This window comes from Narcine bancroftii, chromosome 6 (genome assembly GCF_036971445.1).
Source record: "Narcine bancroftii isolate sNarBan1 chromosome 6, sNarBan1.hap1, whole genome shotgun sequence".
NCBI classification, from domain to species: domain Eukaryota; kingdom Metazoa; phylum Chordata; class Chondrichthyes; order Torpediniformes; family Narcinidae; genus Narcine; species Narcine bancroftii.
Genome location: NC_091474.1, coordinates 182,354,066 through 182,368,088, shown reverse-complemented (window position 1 = coordinate 182,368,088; position 14,023 = coordinate 182,354,066). Strand labels below are relative to the sequence as shown.

General features: G+C 39.5%; 1 protein-coding gene across 4 annotated transcripts in view; it reads right to left on the bottom strand.

Moving 5' to 3' along the window:
* Positions 1–101: 101 nt before the first annotated feature.
* hsf2 (heat shock transcription factor 2) overlaps positions 102–14,023 on the bottom strand; it is a 72,117-nt gene continuing 58,195 nt past the window's right edge. The window contains exons 9-12 of one of the 4 annotated variants that reach the window (XM_069886873.1): positions 11,223–11,459; positions 10,555–10,660; positions 3,988–4,057; positions 102–1,843 (exon numbers count right to left, since the gene is read on the bottom strand). In XM_069886873.1, the coding sequence (XP_069742974.1) occupies positions 1,602–1,843; positions 3,988–4,057; positions 10,555–10,660; positions 11,223–11,459 (655 nt within the window). In that variant the 3' untranslated portion in view covers positions 102–1,601. Of the gene's footprint in view, positions 1,844–3,987; positions 4,058–5,200; positions 5,321–7,277; positions 9,252–10,554; positions 10,661–11,222; positions 11,460–14,023 lie in introns of those variants that run through there. The other 3 variants (XM_069886874.1, XM_069886876.1, XM_069886875.1) reach the window with 3 other exon arrangements.

The following is a 14,023-nucleotide window of genomic DNA, read 5'->3' as shown; positions in this document are numbered from 1 at the left end:
TTTACAATCGGATGAGCATAACTTTAACAAAATATTAAAACTCCAAGGATTGAGGTAGCCAAGGCTTTAAAGCTGTGTAAATTAATAATTAAAATACTTGGTTGATATAAAATAATTTATTTAGTCAAGTTTTCAAAGACTTAATCAGAATTAATATTCTAATTTTCATCAACTGAGTACATTTGTTATGGATAATTTGAGACTAATCTGCATACCACTTGAAGAGTTCAACTTTGTATTGATTTTTCTTTTGAATCATGTCAGTCAAATAAATAGTTTCTTTAATATAAATCACTACAGATAAAAAAAATCTCCATGGATGTTTTGACATTGTTTATATTGCCTTGAATGGTAGTTATTCTTCCAAGCAACAACCTTAACAGTTTAAGACCGATTGCTGCACAAATATAATTGTAACCTTTCCAGCTTTTGGTCACCAATGTATTCACTGACAATGCAGACTTCACTATACTTGAGGGGAAATTTAATGTGCGAGATTAGACAAAAAATTCAAATTTTAATTGTAGTCCAATCACATGTAAAAGACCAATTTAAATTGCAGATGCAGTGCAATACTCTCCCTTTAGGATCGGAACTTCACCAGTCCCATTCCAGGTTTATAGGAGTCCAAATGCAACTATTGCCATAAAACTTCCATAGACAAGTTCAGAGTAAAAACATTAATGACATTTTGCTGATCTGAAGCATTTAGAACCCCAAAGTTACAATCTGGCTTGCATATTTCTTCGATTTACTATGATCTCACAATCTGTCACAGTCTATGGTATAGTATATTTTAAAAACCAAGTCCAAACTTGAAGGCTCATGTCCACTGCAGATAGTTTTAAGACTCTGCTCTGGGAACAGATCATTAATATTAACCTTAATTCTTTACACAGGTTTGCTGGACTGACCTCAGTCGATAAAGATTATGCCAATAATACACATGAACACAACTGTAGATTGCATATGCTAACTATGTTACCTGTCCTTCAAATGCTGTCAACAACTGGAAACAAGGGCCAATCTAATGTTCTGTGCACAAGAAAAAAAACCAGACAAAATGTATTCCAGCTAAGGCCTTGAAAAAACTAAAATATAATGTCATGCTTTGTAGTTCAAGCATTTCATTAATATTTGAAGTAGAAAACAATATTGATTCTCATGTTTGGAGGTGTAGTATTTCTACTCTGGGTGCTAAGACTATCAGGAACCTGGCTACAGTATTTATGTTGATGAACATCTTACAAGTGCAAGCTAACAGAATAGTACATACAGTTCTAATAGTTTTAAACCATGGAATGTAGGGTCGTGCTTTTAATTATCCCAAGCTGGTTTTGGGTAAAAAAAACAATTTTCAATTCCATACATTGCTATCAGTAACAAAAATAAAACAATGCTCAGTAATGCCACAGCAATAGTACTTAATGGTCACTTAAACATAATTAACTCCATCAGAAATGCAGCTATATTTAAGAACACAGGGACAAGTACTTGGCAATATATTAGCAAAAACAGTGCAACATATTTACAAGAATTGCAATACAAGGCCTGAACTACACAAACTAATAAATTAAACGTTTCAAGTATTAAGTTCATTATTAGCTTAATGTACTTGAAGGTGCCAGTTCACACAAGTAAAACAATGTTTCCTCTCTTGCCTCTTCTTCTGTGAGAGGTTCTAATTTAAAAAGTTGGCTTGTCTTTTTTTTCTCCTTTTCTCCTTCAACTAACTCATTTCTCTTATGGCCTGGAGCATGATGTTCCTTTTCTAATATAGCTGAGGTTGTTCCATCAAGAAAAGCTAGTACAGGATACATATTGTATTGCATCAACTGCTTACCTGCAAATAAACCAAATACAGTTTATGATATTTGAACATAACATTTGTTGAAAGTATTAAGATCTAAATTAAACAAAAAAAAACTCTACAATTTTTCTTATCATTGGAATTCCAAGATTGGCTTAAGATGGGAGATTATAGGTTCAGTCAGGAAAAAGGAGGCAAACTTAAAACTTAAGCAGTCTGCATCAAGTGAATCCCTTGAGAACAAGAGGTGGAGGAGTCCTCTTAGCAGGAAAACCGGAAGGGCAAAAAGACAATCTGGAGGGAGGAAAAATAAAAAATACCAAAGAGATTTCACAGGTATACTTATAAGAAAAAGGGTGACAATGAGAGATTTGCACCCATTAAAGGTCATGCCATCTTTGTGTGGAGCCACAGTTTTTCATCAATTTTTACTGTGGAGAAGATTGTTGAAGCAGAGTTGCAACACTCTGGATATTTACTGTGTTGGCAGCCAAGGAGCACATTATAGCAGATAAATACCCAGGGCCTAAACAAGTGCACCCTTAGACCTTGTGGGAAGCTGGAGATGAAATTACAGAGGCACTTGCAGAGATATTTACAATATTTTTGGCCTCAGGTGAAGTACCAGAAGACTGGAGGGTAGCTAATGTACTGTTATTTAATAAGGACAGTGAGGACAAGCCACAAGGAGCTTGTGGCAATCTTGTCAGTAATGGGAATATATTACTTGTAATTTGGATGTTCAGGAGCTAATGGACGTAGTCAGTATGGATTTGTGCATGGCAGATTGTGTTTCAGAATGTGATCGTTTTTCCAGAGTTGACCAAGAGTGGTAGTCAAAGGTGTATATATGGACTTTAACAAGGCTTTGGTCAAAGTCTCCCATGAGTTAGGCTAGAAATTTACATCACATGGAATCCAAAGTTCAGTCCAATTGGGCTTAAAACAGACTTAGAGGGAGTCAGGGAGTCTTAGTGGAGGGTTACTTTTCTGGTTAGAGATGTGTGACTGTATAGTTCAGTGCTGGGTCCACTGTTTGATATCTTTAACTATTTGGATGACAATGGAGTTAACATGATTAGTAAATTTCCAGATGGCACCAAAATTGCTATAATAGACATTAACGATATTGAAGTTTACAACAGGATTTAGATCAATTGGGAAGGAGGGGCTGAGTAGTGGCAAATGGAATTTAACTTTGACAAGTATGAGGAATTGTTCTTCGATAAGTCAAACCAGAGTAGGACATACACATTAAATGGTTAAACTCTGAAGGTGTTGCAGAAGAGAATCCTTAGAGTACAGGAAAGATCATAAAGTGGAAAGTCAGATTGACGGAGTGGAGAAGAAGGCATCAGGCACTTCATTGGCCAGTTAGGAGGCTCATGGTTTCAGGAGAGTGAGAGGTGAAGACACAGGCTCTGCTCTGAAAGGTCCAATCGCCTAGTCCTCAAGTTGAAGGCTCCATTCAAGTTTTACACAGCATGTTAAAGGAGCTAATGGAGTTTTGAATTAAAATCCTGCAACTGCAGGGTCTGTGCCCAGATGGTGGCCTCTGTGCTGGGCAGCTCAGAGGGGTTGCAGGCTGGCACAGGGCACCAGAAATGGGGGAAGACCCCTCTGTTGAGAAGGGGAAGCATGGGAGACAACCCTAAAGGGAGGAAGAGCATGGCAGCAGACCAGCGAGGGGCTCAGTGGGTGATGAACCCACATAGATTGTAGGTTGTTGGTGACTTGCATTCAAATGACTCACATAGGCTGTGGGCTGCTGGAGACTGGCTTATGGGAACCAGGCATCGGAACTGTGATTTGAGTGGGTACTGAGGCCAAGAAGGGCTCCTGAAGGAACTTCAGTGCTGAAGGCTTCTCGATCTTACTGGAGCTCGGGTTGTCAATAGATTGAACAGGGATTAGTGTGGCTGTGGGAGCACTGGAGGTGAATCCACAGACAAACAGTCTCTGTAGGGTCTTTCTTTTGCTCTTTTATTGTTAGGGGTGCCAAGCAATGCTCATGGAAACTCTGCCTTACAGCAGTCAAAAGTTGTACATCATGTATATGATATTTAATGTATTATTATGTGACAATAAAAGGAACCCTGAAAAGCAACAGTAAAAACCACCTCTTGTTTACAATTGCTAATGGCAAAAGATATATAATAATTTCTATGATGACTAACCAGTACTGGAAGATTTGCTTTCATCCATTTTGGATTCTGTTCCATTAAGACAGTCTTTAGCTCCCGATACCTAACACACAAAAAATTATAACAAAATCCTTTTAAAGTAATGGAATCATGATTAGTTCTAATGCTGTATATAATGCCATCCATAATGTTTGGGACTTTATTTTCCATTTATTTGCCCCTGTGCTCCTTAGTTTTAAGTTGAAAAATGGCAACTACATACTCCAAAGATGATCAAAGCTTAGCAAGTCTATCTCTCTTATACTTGCACCAATGATGCAATTAAACATGCTTGAGTACTCACAAGCACCAAATGATCCAAACATTATAGTGCCCTGAAATGAGGGACTATGTAATTTCAATATAGTCAAACCAAACTGTTGTGGCGGCACACCACTAGGCAGGCGAACTGGCCCCGCTTGTAATCCATGCGGCGGGGCAGCCGGCCAAAATGGTGCCGTCGGAGGTTTCCCCTTCTCAGCACAGGGCTCAGAAGCCCGCGCTGGGGGACCACGTGACGCCTAGGTGACGTCAGCGCCCCCCAGCGCAGTTCTCAGCCAGGTCTGGGCTGGGAGTATAAGTCCAGCCCAGCAGCCTGCAATAAACCAGTTTTCTGCTCACTGAGCTCAACCTGTCTGGTTGTGTGTTCTTTCAGTAGCAGTGTAGCAATATATACCTTGAAGAAAATCTGGAATGTGCACTTTAATTACCTGAATTGTTTGATTATAAATTTAAAAATGGAGCATAGGGGCAAATAAAGGAAAACAGGGTATTAGTCCCAAACATTATGGAGGGTATTAAGCAGTACCTCACTAACCATCTTTTAAATAACTCCTGGAAGAGAGGAGTTTGGATTTGGTCTTTAAGAGGAAACTACAATTCATATTAGCCAATAAGATTGCCACATATTTTATTGACTTTAAACCATAATACAGAAAGGGCATCTACACATTTATACATGAGTAGTAAAACTCAGTTCTTTTCCACTTGCCTTAAATTCACACCCCATTTCCCCACTCTTTCTGAACTCACCAATCGTCTGACAATTTGAAAGTCTCACACTATGGAAGCACCGAGTGTGCCACAGTATCAGTTTCACTTATAAGAGGGGAGAGAGGATGACAAAGGCAAATAACAGTAATATATTCTGCCATGTAAATTTTTTCAAGTTTCCAGATATATTCAAAAGAATTATATTTCAGCTACCTCCCTTTGATTCAGGTTCTAAAACTCAAGAATCTCAGCCAGAAAATAACATCTGTAATGATAAAGTGCAATGGCAATACATTTTCCTCTTTTTTTTTTGCTAGCTGGTATTCTCTTGCTGCTGCAATTTAAAAAAAACATTTCCTTAATTTTATTTCACAAAATAGTACATTAATTTTTATTCTCATTCCACAAGAAACCATCCAATAGAAAATATGATAAAGTGGACTCTATAATTCTTCAACCAGATGTACAAAAGAAAAATACAATTTGCCAAGAGGAATGCACTTGCCTTGATCATACATTTTATAATGATCTAAACTTCCAATAACAAAGGCCACAAATATCCTTTACATTTAAAAAAAATTTAAAAAAGGCACATCTGTAGCAACTACTCAGTAGAGCTACTAAATCAATTCACCAGACACAGTGGTTAGTCAGCAAAGACTCTTTATTCAAATTTGCCTCTTTTAAATCCCTTCCCACCTGGGATCTGAAGTGACATCACCCTGTGCCTGCAACTTATCTGAAGGGCGCATGTCCTAAAGTAATAATGTTGGGAGCCCTGCATCATCTTGGAGGTGAGTACCCAACTTCCCAGTGCGCCGCGACCCAGCCTGCAGTGCTGTGCGCTCCTCCCGGACAGGTGAGTGAGCGGCGACCAAGCCGACAGCGCTGCACGGGCAACAGTTCAGCCCACTGTTCTACGCGGCCACTTGGCTCACTACACCAACCCCCCCCCATAATTGTCGCCCAGAAGAGATGAACCGGCTGCATGCACATTAGGTGGACGCCCTCGTCTCCTCGGCTGGGGGCAGTGAATAGAGGTAGTAGGGTCCACATGTGCTGGTTTGAGTCTGTCTATACTAAACAGCTGAGAATGTCCCCCAGTGTCTAAAGTGTACAGCATCCCATCCCTTTTGATCACGCAGAAAGGGCCATCATATGGCCATTGCAATGGCATTCCTGGGGGCTGTCTATGCACGAACACAAAGTCAGTGTCAAGGAGGGTTGGAGGCACATGCTGTTTGGAGGTTCCACCCCAGTTGGTTGGAATTGGTTTTCTTATTGCAATGTGGTGTCAAAGCTGCTGAATTACGTCCAGATTCAAAGGGCAGGAGTAGGACAAGACGTGAATGTCTCCTGGAACCAAGAGAACGGAACCGTAAACCATTTCTGTGGAGGACGCTGGGATGTCTTCCTTTGGGGCAGTGCACACTCCCAGCAGAACCTATGGCAACTGGTCTACCCAGTTGGGCCCAGTGTGTTGGGCTTTGAGCGTGATCTTGAGTTGCTGGTGGAAACTTTCCACAAGGCCATTGGATTGCAGGTGGTACATTGTGGTATGATGCAGTTGGGTGCCATAAAAGCGCGCAAGGGCAGTCCATAACGTGGAGGTGAATTGCACTCTGTGGTCTGAGGTGATGTGTGTGGGAACTCAGAATCTTAAGATCCAGTTGGCAATGAATGCTCTGGTGCATGTCTCAGCATGGCTGGATGGCAATGGGATGGCCTCTGGCCATTGCATGAATCTGTCTATGACCGTGAGGATGTATCTCTGTTCTGAGACACTGGCAGGGGTCCGATCAGGTCTATATGAACATGCTCAAAACATCGGTGCACTGCTGGGAAAGATTGAAGAGGCACCTTGGTGTGCACTGATTTTTATAGAAGTTTGACAGTGAGTAAACTTCCAGGCCCACTTTGCAACTTCTTTCTTAAGTCCATGCCATACATATTTGTGGGAGCAGTGCTGCTTCCAAGTGGCACACCACTGGAAGGGGAGTAACGCCATAACGTGCTGACCTCACTCCCCAAGGCCTCTTGCTGTGTGCACGTCTTTCATTTTGGTAGCATTAACGTTAGCAGACGCTACAGGATGATTTTATTCTAAAATAAGATACCAAGGAGTTTTAGAAGGTAAATATTGGAAGAAATTCCTCAGTGAAAAGGTACCAAATAAGGTTATATCATTACAAATAAAGGGTAATGATTTAAAATCAAGGTACATAGGAATTCCCCCCCCCCCCACCCCCCACCCCCACCCCCCACCCACCCCTCAAAGAGGGCAGTGAATCTCTAGAACTTCTACCTGGAAGATGATGGAAGCTGGATTGTTGCAAGTATGCAAGGTGAAGGTTAATAAATATTTGATAGATTGAGGAAAGTGTGTGTTTCGACAAATGGCATAGAAGAGACATTTAGGCCAGCACAATCAGCCACAATCACGTTAAATGCTATCGCTGTCTTGAATGGCCTGATTGCCTACAGATGTTTCTATTTTCTTTTTTTTAAATTACATCTGAAAATATTTCATAGTTAGGTTTGTTTATTTAAAAAATGCTTGCTTTCCTTAGGAGGGCAAGTGTTGTGCCCTAGGAAAGCATGGAGTGTTTCTTGCATTAAATTGAATATGTTTATGAATCTGATAGGCTGCCTATTCAAATTTAAAATGTCATTAAGTTTCAATTCTTTCATGTGGTAATTGTCTGGGCTGAACCCAAAAAGTTATTCAGCAGTACATCAGATAATTTAAATCCTAATTAAACTTTCAAGATTTCATGAATCCTTTCTGGGAAGGACACAAAGTCAAACATTTCAGATTTATTGTCAGAGTACACACATGACATCAGATATAACTCAGAGGTTCCTTTTTGCAGACACAGCAGAATTACCACTAATTGGTAGTGCAAAAATAAACCGTACACAGCATAAAATATGTAACAAACAAAACTGTAAACAGATTACAAATATAAACAAACTGACTGCAATACAGAGGGAGCAAAAATAAAATCAATAAAATGCACAAAAGTCCTTAAATAAGTCTCTGATTAAGTTTGTTGTTGAGGAGTCTGATGGTGGAGGGATAGCAGCTGTTCCTGAACCTGGTGTTGTGAGTCTTGTGGCACCTATACTCCCTTTCCTGATGGCAGCAGCGAGAATAGAGCGTATGCCAACTGATGAGGGTCTTTGATGATTGCTGCTGCTCTCTGACGGCAGCGTTCCCTGCAGATATACTCAATAGTGGGGAGGGTTTTGCCTGTCCTAGGCTGTGTCCACTACCATTTGGAGGGCTTTACACTCAGGGGTAGTGGTGTTTCCATACCAGACTGTGATGCAGCCGGTCAGCACATTTTCCACCACACCTCTGTAGAAATTTGCCAGGGTTTTTGATGTCCTACTAAACCTCCGCAAACTCTTGAGGAAGTAGAGGCGCTGACGTGCTTTCTTCACAATGCCATTGGTGTGTTGGGTCCAGGAAAGATCCTCTGATGTAGTGACTTCCGAGAACTTAAATTTGTTCACCCTCTCCATCTCTGATCCCCCAATGATCACTGGATTGTATACCTCTGGCTTTCCTGAAGACAACAATCAGCTCTTTAGTTTTGGTGACATTGAGTACAAAGTTGTTGTTGGTGCACCATTCATCCAAGTTTTCAGTATCCATTCTGTATGCTGATTTATCCCCTTTATACAACCCACTACTGTGGTATTGTCTGCAAATTTATAGATGGTGTTACTGTACCAAGCCACACAGTCATAGGTGTACAGTGAGTAAGGCTAGGGGCTAAGAACACAGTTCTGTGATGCTCTGGTACTGATCGAGATTGTGGAGTAGAAGTTCTTACCAATCTTCATTGATTGTGGTCTGGAGGTGAGGAAATCAATGATCCAATTACACAGAGTGGTGTTAACTCCAAGGTTTTGGAGTTTGTTGATCAGTTTTGAGGGGATGATAGTGTTAAATACCAAAATGTAGTCAATAAAAAGCATCCTGATGTATTCATCTTTGCCATCCAGGTGTTCAAGGGTTTTGTGTAGAGCCAGTGAGATGGCATCGGCTATAGACCTGTTATTACGAAAGGCAAACTGGAATGTATCCATGTCATTGCTCAGACAGGAGCTGATCTGCTTCATCATCAGCCTTTCAAAACACTTCATCACTGTTGATGCAAGTGCTATTGGTCGATAGTCATTAAGGCAGGTTATTGGACTCTTCTTGGGCACCAGCAGGTTATCAATGATTAATCTATTAATCTACAGGAGAGAAGCTAATACAAACTTAATGAGTGAGTGAGGTGAGTGAACATATGAAATGTATAAATATACACACATATATCTATATATCTATCTCAATAGATCAAGAGACAGAGACACACCAAGTGAGAGATAGATCTCTTTCTCTCTCTCTCTCCTATATATACATCTACACACACACAGTACAATTCCAAAATCTTCATTTATGCGAAAAAAAAATAATATTTTGGATAAATGAGGATATCTGAAACAAATCAGAAATCCTCGTTTATCCGAAAATTTTTCAGATCTGAACTGACCAAAGATTGAAAAAAATTCACTCAACATGAAATTAGAATGACGATTGTCCTTGTTTCAGGTAACTCCCTCCCCTCTCTCTTTCCATTTCTTTTTTACCTACCCCTATTGACTTTTTTTTCCAACTCTCCCTCTCAAACTGTGTGGCACTGTCTCCCAGCCACAAGCGGTCAGGAGAATCCCTTGTCTCAGTGTCATCAAGGAGAGTAGCGTCCCAGGCAGAAGCAGGACCTCAGTGGGGAGGTGTCTGTGATCGGCTGCAGCCAGCATTTTTTTGTGAGAATTAAACATGATTTTAATGTTTAAAAAGCCTTCTCTTGTTTGTTGTTGTTTAAACACTGTTACAAGTGATTTGCTGTTGCTACTGGTCTGTTTTTAAAAAAATGACCAGTCATCCAAACAATATACACTTACTTGTATACACACACACTCTATATGTATGCAGTATATATAGCACCTCAAGCTGAACTTCAGGATGTGAATGGTACTGAATTACTATCTTGTTTTATAAGAAACCAGGTTTCTAGAAGCTTTAAATCATCATACCAGATTTCGATGGTCAGAATAAAATGCATTCAATATCAGTGCCTTTGATGTAGTGAAGAAAAATACTGGATAAAATAGGCCCTGACTTGACCAGACAAGGGAAAGAAAAATTAAGTTTGATAAGTAACCAAGCCAGAAAGCAATGTGATCTATTGCAAGAGTATGAGCTATCAATGCAACAGACTTTATATTAACAAATTGCATCTTCTTATTAGCACAAGATAGAGCAAATTATATTCTTGCTCTTAACACTTTTCTGGAGCATTAATAATGCCTATCAGCCTCTATAAACACACTACTAGCCAAAATGAACATCAGCTACATTAGTTAAATGCCATAAATATAATTCAAAATGCTATAAAAATAAAATCTAAGGTGCAGCTTTATGTTGTGTACAGATAGTTATCATCTGGTAAAGTGATAAATCCAGTTTAGATTTGGAATCAAATACCTAGTTACATGATGGGTACTTACATCTGATAGAATATCTGGATCCACATTGAACTGTTTGCCAGATAACGTAGCCTGAAAATCTTCTAAACTACAGTCAATACTGTCCAAATAATCCATAAGTTCCACCCTGCAAGAGATTGTTTAATGCTTGTTAATGTTCACATGGTGTTGATTCAGTTTCATGGAAGTTTTCTTGCAAGGATGTAAACAAGAGCAAAAAAATGATTAATCTCACCAAGTCTAAAACAAAAAAAATTGTATTCATGAATTCATCTGTTGTAAAATGTACTCATGAAACAATTCAGAGCCAGTTGTGTGCAATTCTGCATTGTACAATTCACAGTGCTGATCTACCTGCATGTTCAAACTCAGTATACTGTACGTTTAAGAACACAATGTCAGGAAGACATTAACTTCACTCACAGTCCTAAAAGGAATGTCACAGACAGCTACTACAATACACATAGAAATCAATTTACATTTATCTCCGAATTAAGAACTCAACAATACTTTACAATCTACAAATTAATGCAATTACTTCAGCAGACAAATGCAACAGCCATGAAGCAAGTTATTAATAGTGAATAAACAATTGCAATTAATCTTCACTTATGCTTTTAAAAAAATGTTGCCAGTAGACTAAGAGAACCTGCCTCATGACAAAACTCATAATGCTCAATTTCACTCACTTGCCAAGAAGATTTATGTTCTGTGAAATAACTGCACTTTCTTTCAAAATAGAATCCATCATGGATATAGGATCTTCAGAACTTATTGATGATTCAGTATTTGCTGAGTCAACATTGTCGTTTACTATAGTGTTCATAACATTGTCAGTACTACATACATCCATTATCTCGCATGATGGAATTGGTTCCCGATTTTTAGAATTCACTTCATGCAAAGAATTATCCTGCTCTGCGATTCTGGATAGTTCAAAAAAGTACACAAAACACTGAATTCAACAAATGATTCATGGAATTTTAGAATTTTTTTTAAAGCAGTGTATTTTTCACACAGATATACAAAAATTAAAATTATGAATAGGACTTTTTATAATCCATTGAACCAACAGTACCTAATCTTTCAACATTGCAATTTTCCAACAAAGGTTAGCTATCATGTAATTCAAACAATTTAAATGTCAGTTTGTGGATCTCTACAATTTCCCCAGTTGTGTGGTTCTATTAAGTCCATCCACACTCAACTATGACTTTTTTCACTTTGACACCCCATTATTAGCATCACCAAGCTTTCTTCAAGGAAGAGATAAAAAAAAATCAAACAACTGTGGCAGACAAGAGGTCAAAGGCAAAGTAAATGCAAAAGAAAGGGCATGCAAGGAAATAAAACAAGTGGAAAGACAGAGGACTGGGATGCTTTTAAAAGCATACATAAGGCAACTAAGAAGGTCATTAGGAAAAGAAAAAATAGGAAGGAGGTCAAAAAGGATACAAAGTTTTTTTTTAAATGTACAAGAGGTTTTATTTTTAAAAACATGAAAGTAGATTGGGAAAGTCAGGTCAGTGCTGGAACTTAGGACAGAGTTTATGAAATGCCTACAGGATGGCACTTTGAGAGCTTACTCATTAGACCACCAGGGTATTGGCTGTTCTGGATTGAGTGTTGTGTAATGCTCTAGACAGCTTAAGGTAATGGACTCTTTAGGAGACAGTGATCACAATACGATTGAGTTCACTTTGAAACTTGAAAAGGAGAGGCTAGAGTCCGATGTGTCAGTATTTCAGTGGAGTAAATGAAATTACAGTCGCATGAGAGAGGAAATGGCCCAAGTCAATTGGAAAAGCACACTAATGGGGAACACAGCAGATTAGATTAGATATAGGATAGATAGAAAGTAACAATGAAAGAATTATAATGGGAGACAAGGAAATGGCAGAGGAACTGTGAGAATTTTGCATCAGTGTTCATTGTAGAAGACATTAGAAGTAATGTAGCTTGCTGCTCCAAACTATGGCTCTGTGGAGCCTATAGTTTAGGAGGTTACAGCTGTATGCAAGTTAGTTCAGAAAGAACGCGCTGTCCCAGAAAAAACGACATGAACCCCAGTTGAGTGTAGTTAACAATGATCTTTATGGGCTCACATCCCTGCTTTTATTCTCAAGCTGAGGGGTGTGGTCAAAGCCCCCTCAGGGCTGATTGGTGAATTTACGATCAGCTTTCCTTGATAGGTCAGTGAGGATTACTGCTTGTGCAATGTGCTAGTGAGGGCAAGAACAGTGATATCAGTCAGATAAATGCGTGAATTAGAAACTGTTGCGGGGGCAGGGCTTCAGATTCTTGGACCATTGGGATCTCTTGGGGAAGGTGCAACCTACACAAAAAAGGGATGGGTCACACCTGAATCTAAAGGGGACCAAATATCCTGGTGGGCAGGTTTAATACAACAGTTAGGGAGGAATTAAAATCGTTTGGCAGAGTGTTAGGGCTGAAGAAGGGGAAAACAACAGTAAAGCAAAGATAGTGTGCAGCAAGGATTACAGGCAGGAAATAAGAGAAAATAGAAGCTGCAGGAATGATGTTGACACAGCACATTTAAAAATTAGTCTGAAGGTTTTATACTTAAATGCATGTAGAATTCGAAACAAGGTGGTGATCTTGCAGTACTGCTACAAATTGGAGGGAACAATGTTGTGGCCATTAGAGTTGTGGCTAAAGGATGGATGTTATTGAAAGCTGAATGTCCAAGGACGCACAGTGTATTGGAAGGATAGGTTGGGAGGGAATGGAAGGGGTAGGGGGTGGTGGATAAGCATAGGTCTGTTGGTAAACAACAATATTAAATAATTGGAAAGGATAAAGGATCAGAAGAGGTAGAATATTTATGGGTTGAGTTAAGAATGGTAAAAGGATATTAATGGCAGTTATATACAGGCCTCCAAACAGCAGCTAGGATGAGGACTACAAAATACAACTGAAAATGGATAAGGCAAGTCAGAAGAACAGCGTTATAATTATCATGGGGGATTTTAACATCAAAGTAGATTGGGAAAGTCAGGTCAGTGCTGGATCTTAGGACAGAGTTTATGAAATGCCTACAGGATGGCATTTTGGAGAGCTTACTCATTAGACCACCAGGGGATTGGCTGTTCTGGATTGGGTGTTGTGTAATGCTCTAGACAGCTTAAGGTAATGGACTCTTTAGGAGGCAGTGATCACAATACGATTGAGTTCACTTTGAAATTTGAAAAGGAGAGGCTAGAGTCTGATGTGTCAGTATTTCAGTGGAGCAAATGAAGTTAGTCACATGAGAGAGGAAATGGCCCAAGTCTATTGGAAAAGCACACTAATGGGGAACACAGCAGATCAGCAATGGCTGGAGTTTCTGTGAGAAATACGGAAAGTGCAGGACAGGTATATACGAAAAAGAAAGAAATTTGTTGACTGAAAAATGAGAAATTGCGGCAGAGGAGGGCAGGTAAAGCCAAAGTAAAAGCAAAAGAGAGGGCACACAAGGAAGCAAAAAATA